General features: G+C 40.3%; 1 protein-coding gene across 1 annotated transcript; it reads left to right on the top strand.

Annotated features, from left to right (window-relative positions):
• Positions 1 to 545: 545 nt before the first annotated feature.
• On the top strand, positions 546 to 1513 carry LOC132272442 (uncharacterized). Its single transcript, XM_059773593.1, has 2 exons — positions 546 to 1346; positions 1478 to 1513. The coding sequence occupies exons 1-2, from the start codon at positions 546 to 548 to the stop codon at positions 1511 to 1513; spliced, it is 837 nt and encodes a 278-aa protein (XP_059629576.1).
• Positions 1514 to 7642: the final 6129 nt, after the last annotated feature.

Here is a 7642-nt window from a genome sequence, read left to right as displayed (position 1 = left end):
TAGTGCGTTCGCGTTAGCGAAGCTCAGGTCTGGTCAGAAGTTTGCGGTTAATGACTTTGCTCCTATCCAGAATGATGATTGGAGGTGAGACTTCAAATCCATTGGAGAATGACCAGGAGTCGAAGCTTGATGAGTTGATGAGCATGATTGAAGCACTGAGAAGAGAGAATGTAGAATTGCGAGCTGGAATGGAATGTTGTGAGGCTCCTACTAATCCAAGGCCGCCTCCGGTAGGAGATGGAATTTTGCCATCAAATGCTGCTCATCATGATGATCTGGCAGGAAAGAATTGTATGAATCATCATCGCGAGGAGATTGTGCCAGATCTACCTTCAAATGTTCGTTAGATGGAGGATCGAGAGGGATCTATTCACTTGGATCCGAACCGCGATCGGATCATGCGAGAGGAATCCGCAGCTTTTGATCCAAGTCAAGGAAGATTGCGGCATGATGAAACAGTGGAGTTTGGCCATCATGGAGCTCCGTCACTGTAGCAGAGGGGATTCACGGAGGACAGATCATTTGATCCACACTACCGGCCTTCAATGGCGACGTATGATTACAGGAGTTCACAAGGAAGGTCTGCAGATCCGAGGATTCCACCATGGTTTTCAAGGGAGAATGAAGCACTCCGTTCCTCCGCAAGAACGGTTGCATCACCATTCACTGACGAAATCCTGAATGCTCTGAATCCAAGGAGGTTTTCCATACTGCTATTCATTCTATTTGATGAAACGACTGACCCGATCGATCACATTTACCACACTCAGTTGAAAATGGCTCTAAACATAAACAACGATCCTTTGATATGCAAATGCTTCCCTACAAGTTTAACAGGACCAGCCCTCAATTGGTTCAAGAATCTGACTCAAGGTTCAATCGCTAGCTTCCAAGACTTGTGTGACAAATTCATCAGCCAGTACTATGGTAATAAGCTCCTAGCTAAAGATGTTTTAAGCCTTTTTACTATGAAGCAGCACGAAGATGAATGGCTTCAAACTTTCCTCATCAAGTTCAATCTCGTTAAGAGCATGGTAATGGAATGTCACCCATCCATAGCAGTTCAAGCATTCAAGCTGACCATGAACCGAGGGACACCATTCCATACAAACCTAGTGCTGAATACGTCGAAGACCATCGACGAACTGAATAAAAGAGCCGATGGTTTCGTGTGTTTGGAAGAAGAGAAAGCAACTAACGCAAGAAAGACGTCGATCATCTCGACAGAGGATAAATCTAAAGCGAAGATTCAGCAAAAGCAAGCTCCACCACAACGTCAGACCTCCTGGAAGGTAGAGAAAAGGCCCAGAGAGGAAGAGTTGGTTACTCCACTTAAAGTCACTCTGGTAAGACAGTATCAAGAGAACAAAGATAAGTTTCGCCCTCTATTACCAATCAGATAACTTCTTGAGCAGAGGGATCAATCTAAACATTGTGCTTTCTATAGTGATTTTGGTTATCAAACTAATGAATGCAGGAACTTGAGAAGGCAAGTAGCGATGCTGATCACTAGGGAAGAATTTGCAGGATATGTTCAAGGGTCAGCATAGAAGCAGAGCCGACCAGCTGAGCAAGCTAAAAGAACTCAGAAGCTGAATCAACATAGCGCTCAGCCCATTCGGATTATAAATGCAATTCATGGCCGACCTGAATAGACAATAGAGTCGGAAGAGTTACTCCGAATGCATCTTTGTCAAGCACAAATGAGGAGGAAAATAGGTAGCGTGAACGCTTTGCACCAGCAGAAGGCAACAACGCTGATAAAGTTTGACAGAATAGACTTGCTTCGAGTTCAAACTCCTCATAAAGATCCTTTAGTCGTTCGCTTAACAGTGGCAGAGTGCTTAGTGCGAAGGGTGCTAATTGATCCAAGGAGCAGTGTGAACGTCATTCCAAGGGTCACCTTCAATCGGCTAGAGATTAAGCCGGAGGTGCTTAAACCTACTGGAAAACCATTGTTGGGATTTGATGGGAAATGAGTGGAACCGATTGGCACAGTTGAATTGCTTTTCCGAGTTGCTGAGAGGGAACTAGTCCAAAGCTTTGTAGTAGTGGAGATCCATCATCCTACAATCTCTTAGTGGGAGAGGGTGGATTCATAGGTCCAGGGAGTCCCATCGACTTTGCACCAGGTAATGCGATGTCTGGGCCCAGATGGAAGTAAGGTGATTGATATCCATGGGGATCAAGTCGCTGCCATGGAATGTTATTCGGTAACTCTGAAAGCTGTAGGGAAGGGAAAAGCTCCCGTCTACTTTGCCGGCTCGAGATAGCAATTAAAGGAACCTCCCCCCAGCATGAAAGGGGAGGGGGAGCCTTTGGTCTTGATCGAAGAACCTTTAGTTGATGTGCAAATTGATAACTCAAGCCAGATCGAGCCACAAGAGTGGGCTCAAGGCTTGTAGAAGGAGAAAAATGCCAATTAGTTAATTTCCTCTCTCAGAACTCAGATGTGTTCGCTTGGAGTCACTTGGACATGCCGGGGATTGAACCCTTTGTCTCTTGCCATTCCCTTAACGTTGATCCGAACGTCAAGCCTGTCAGGCAAAAGCAAAGAAGGTTCGCCCCGGAGCGCAATCAGATCATCGCCAAGGAAATTGATAAGTTGTTGGAGGCTGGGTTCACTAGAGAAGTTCAATATCCGTCATGGCTGTCGAACATGGTTGTTGTGCAAAAGAAGAATGGGAAGTGGAAAATTTGTATTGACTTCACCAACCTGAACAAAGCCTGCCCAAAGGATAGCTTTCCACTGCCAAAGATTGATCAAATGGTGGATGTTACAACTGGATATGAGCGGCTAACCTTTCTGGATGCCTATTCAGGTTACAATCAAATCCCTATGGATCCGAGCGACGAGGAAAAGACCTCTTTTATTACTAAACGAGGGATCTATTGCTATAAGGTCATGCCGTTCAGGTTGAAAAATGCCGGAGCCACGTACCAAAGGCTGGTCAACAAAATCTTCAAGGATCAAATAGGCAAGATCGTAGAGGCTTACATCAATGACATGGTGGTAAAGAGCAAGCAGAAGGGCTATAATTTGCAACATTTGCAAGAAGTGTTCGGAGTATTAAGAAGTTACAGAATGAAGTTGAACCCGACCAAGTGCTCGTTCGGCGTAGGGTCCGGGCAATTCCTTGGCCACGTGGTCAACATCAGAAGGATTGAAGTTAGCCCAGCCCAAGCAGAAGCTATACTAAAAAATACAGAACCAAGTACAGTCAAGGAAGTGTAAGCACTCACCGGATGCATAGCGGCACTAAGTCAATTTATTTCTAAGCTGTCAGACCGGTGCAAGCCATTCTTTGATATGATAAGAAGTTATGGAAAGCAATTCTGGGGGGATGAATAGTGACAAGCACTGTCTAGGTTGAAAGAGTATATATGAAACCCACCAGTCTTGACTGCCCCAAAACTAGGTGAAAAGCTTTTCTTGTACCTTGGAGTTTCCAAAATTACAATAAACGGCATTTTGATACGATGTGAAGAGGGTAAGCAGTACCTAGTTTTCTATGTCAGCAAAACAATGACTGAACCGGAGAGAAGGTATTCAAAGGCCGAACGAGTAATCCTGTCTTTGGTGAATGCAAAAAGGAAACTTTGGCATTACTTCGAATCACATCCTATAGTTGTTCTGACCACATTTCCCATAAGGGTGATCTTGCATAAGCCAGATTTGTCTGAAAGAATGACGAAGTGGGCCATAAAGTTGAGCTCTTTTGACATAACGAATGAACCCTGAACGGCCATTAAAGAGCAAGTGGTGGCTGATTTCCTGTTGGAATGTGATGTAGCAGAGCCAGAGGAAAATCCTGAAGAATCTTCGTGGAAGCATTTCGTTGATGGTTCTTCGAATTAGATGGTGTAATACCCATAATTTCAAAAGGATAGTCCTGGTATTTAATTTATTTTTTTAATTGAATTTTTAATTATTTAATTGTTTATTTGAATTACTTGAATTATTTGAATTATTTGATTTATGTGAATTAGTTGAGTTATTTGACTTAATTTGAAATTGGTATGTTGTTTAAATGACATAATTTTTATTTCTTTGAATCACTATTTTAATTTAATTATTTGTTTTCATTTAAGGATTTAGATTAAGGTTTTTTTAAGAAGTCACGTATATAGCCGACATAATTCATTAATTAGGTTTTCTATGGGCCAACTAAGGATTTAGTGTAGGGTTTTAGGGTTTGGTGTAAACCTATAAATATATGTCATGAAGTTCTGCCTAGTGTTTTAGAACCCTATTCACGACAGTGGAGGCAGGAACAGAGGAGGATTACAGTGGGATTCGTCGAAAAACTTAGAAGACAACGTAAAGATTTTGAACAAAAGTCTCAAAGGCAAGTTCTAATCCTAGCTCTTTTCCTTTAGCTAGTGTTCTTTGCATGTCTAATACAACCCCAGGAAGATAATAATGATTAAAATTAATCTGTGTCTTCATGTTTCTGATGTTTTAAAACTGATCGTAGTTGTATGATTAAGTACTGCTTGTTTTGAGGTTTTCTTGTTTAACCTTTAATTGAATGCATGTAAATTGATGTATATAGGGTTTTAATTAATCTGGAACACATGGGAATACAATGGAACTAAACTGGATCATAGGGTTGAATGCTTTAATCAGTGAGTGTTCAGGAATAAAGAATTACTTCCTTTTAAGTTTTGTAGTGTAAGTTGTGTTCCAAAGAATAACTGGGTTTGTATAAAGATTTAAATTGTCTATTGAACATACTGGAACTCAGTTTAAAGACCTAGAAGTCTTAGGAATTGAGGACAGATAAACTGAACGTCGCCGGAGTGGACGCAGGGGAAGAAATCAAGTAGAGAGGAAGAGAGGGGGAAGAGGCGGCTCCATGGAAACATGGAGCTGGATCTAAAAGGATTTGGAGGTGGCTCCAAACAGGTTAGAGCCAGCTCCATCTTGTTTGGAGGCGGCTCCAACTTGTTTGGACCCACTTCCAAATCCTTTTAGAGCCAGCTCTATGGAAATATGGAGCTTGCTCTAAAAGGATTTGGAGGTGGCTCCAAACATGTTAAAGCCGGCTCCTTCTTGTTTGGAGGCAGCTCCAACTTGGTTGGTGCCGACTCCTTCAAGCCTTCTTTAGTTTTTTCATTTTTCTGCGATGGTTTTGGCTACGGGGCGTGGATTTTCACGTTTTCAGATTCTGTTGGAAGCTGTAATGGAGTGTTTAGAGATGTTCTAAGCCTTGTTGAACTTCAGAGAGTGGGTTTAGTGCATAATGAACCATAGATGTCCATAGCTTGAACAGTAGCTAATAATGGATAAAACTGTTTTTATTTCGATTATGGAGGTTTTTAATGTTTCTAAACCTCGAGTTAATTATTCTCTGTGAATGGGAATTTTTTTAATTCTGTACCGATAAATAGTAGACAAGCATGATAAGTAATATAATTAATATTATATTTGTCATGGAATAAGGAACGGGGAAACGGATTTTGTGTAATCTCAGGTGTTGAAGAATTCTACATTGGTAATTCAATATAAGCATGATAGATTATCTGTTTGTTATTTGTTCAATATGGAATTGATTGATATATCTTATGATAAGAGCTATCAATTACTGGAGTAAGCATGTTAGATCACAGAATGATTATATGCTTATAATGGATGAATTGCTTAAACATATGTTGACTATATTAGAAATTCTTGGATAACTGCGTAATGGGGTAAAGTAAGCATGTTCAATTACATATTTTGACTCTGGTTATTTTGAAATTTATTGGTATTTACATTCGTGATCTGTAGTATCAACTTCTAGAGGGATGGATTGTATGCACCAGTATGGGACGGTGACATACCAGGAATAGTTTAGTTACAAAATACTAAATCTAACCTGAATTGGAATAAGGGAATAGATTTTAATTAAATCCTACTTATATTTTTGCTAAGTCAAAGAAGCTGCACAAGCTGAATGATTAGCTGGATTACTTGTTATCTATGTTAAGTCTGTGCAGTTGAATAAGCTGAACGACTTACTAGATATATTCTGGATGGTTATAAACAGATTTTAAATATATTATTATGGTACCATGACATAAGCTTGAGGCTTAGAGTCAACGGTTAGGGAGCATATATGCAGTAGGACGCGTAGCTGGTTGTGGTGTACCCTGTTAGGCTTAGATAGTCATGCCCACTCAGGTGCGTTTTGGATGTTGCCTCCTACTCAGGTTAAGACCCGTATCGTAGTCCAGCGAGAGTCCATAGTGTGGATATATATATATATACATGACTTATGTAGTTATTGTTCAATTGGTTAGAGTGTATATGCGTATCGAGTCTCTACTTGGATTGTAGTAGGTTAAAACTTGTTCGTGGGCCTGACCCACTTCTATTTTTCAGGTACTCGTCAGTTCCAGACTTAGACCTGATCGTGCTGAGCAGAGATTACTACTCACTCTTCCGATGATGTAGGACATCTCTTCGTAGTTTTAATTTAGTTTGGATTTTGGTATTAGGGGTACATTGGATGGATTCCCAAGTTGTTTAGCTATTGGAGGTTTTGGATTTAAGTATTTAATTTTAAAGGTTTTTATTTTTAGAATTCTTCCAGCTTTTGTTTATTTCTTATTTCATTTTTTATTCCATGTTCGTTTTAAATATTAATTGTTTGGTATCCCTCGGATCTGTACTCGAACTTGATCACCCGTGGCTCTAGAATCGAGGGGTATCACAGTTGGTACCAGAGCACTCCAGGTTTAAGTGTCTCTAGGGTGTTTCGTATTAAGACTTCCTCGTAGCGTTTTCTTTGGATTAGAGCTTAAGGTTAGGATTCATGGTATTCCTTTACGGTTCATTTAGAAAGTACTAATATCAAGTTTATTCTGAAATTTCAGAATGTTTGGCACTAGGAAAAGGATGAGGGCTGCGATGAAAGCAAAGAAGGGCCTAAGGCTGAGGAAGGTTACTCTGGTGATTCCCCTACAAAGGCCGACCAAGAAGGCGGAATTGGAGATCAGGGAGTTGATTCCAATAAGTGTTGCATCGGAGTACAAGTCAAGGAAAGTTTCTAGAGTGCGGGATTGGCCACCAAACTGTGGACCTAACACAACTTCGATGGTGCTCGAAGCTGAGCCAAGTAGAGAGGAAGACCCCGAAGAAGATCATGATAGAGGAGATACCGGAGCATCCAATATAGAGAGCACCGGAGTTAAAGGGTGACTGTTCTTTTAAGAGTACTTTTAATGACTAATAATGGAGGAGGTATTAGTAAGTGTAGTACGGATTTAATCATGTACGCTAGGATTATGTTAAAGAATATTTACGATTATTCGTTTGACAATTTATGGTTTGGAAAAGTTCTTAATAAAGTGAACTAGCGGTTTTAGCTATTTTTGAATTGTGTTGTGTGATAGTATTTTTGTGGTATATATGGTTTTTATTAAACTATATTGGGATGATTATGTTGTATTAATAGATGATTATCCTAGAGGAGTGATTGGGGTTTGTGGAATAGGCAAGCAAATAGTTGCTTGTAAATACATGGTGTGGAGACAGGTTGATTACCAAGAAGTTTATAAGAGAACTTGTGTAAATCAATATGGTAGGTTTAGTTTAGAAGGAGGCATTCCCAGGATATAACAATAATCTAAAAATGGGATGATTGTAGAGCTTTTT

The sequence above is a fragment of the Cornus florida genome, unplaced genomic scaffold (genome assembly GCF_030987335.1).
Source record: "Cornus florida cultivar Cherokee Brave unplaced genomic scaffold, ASM3098733v1 CherokeeBrave_3.0.0_Hap2_Chr09, whole genome shotgun sequence".
Classification (NCBI taxonomy): domain Eukaryota; kingdom Viridiplantae; phylum Streptophyta; class Magnoliopsida; order Cornales; family Cornaceae; genus Cornus; species Cornus florida.
The sequence above is the reverse complement of the archived record's forward strand: the minus strand, read 5'-3'. Positions and strand labels throughout refer to the sequence as shown.

What these genes read in the sequence shown, in the direction of transcription:
- LOC132272442 (XM_059773593.1), top strand. Translation starts at nt 546, where the DNA reads ATGGCGACGTATGATTACAGGAGTTCACAAGGAAGGTCTGCAGATCCG. An exon ending in CTCCACTTAAAGTCACTCTG is followed by an intron (nt 1,347 to 1,477) that starts GTAAGACAGTAT and finishes TAATGAATGCAG; the next exon opens with GAACTTGAGAAGGCAAGTAG.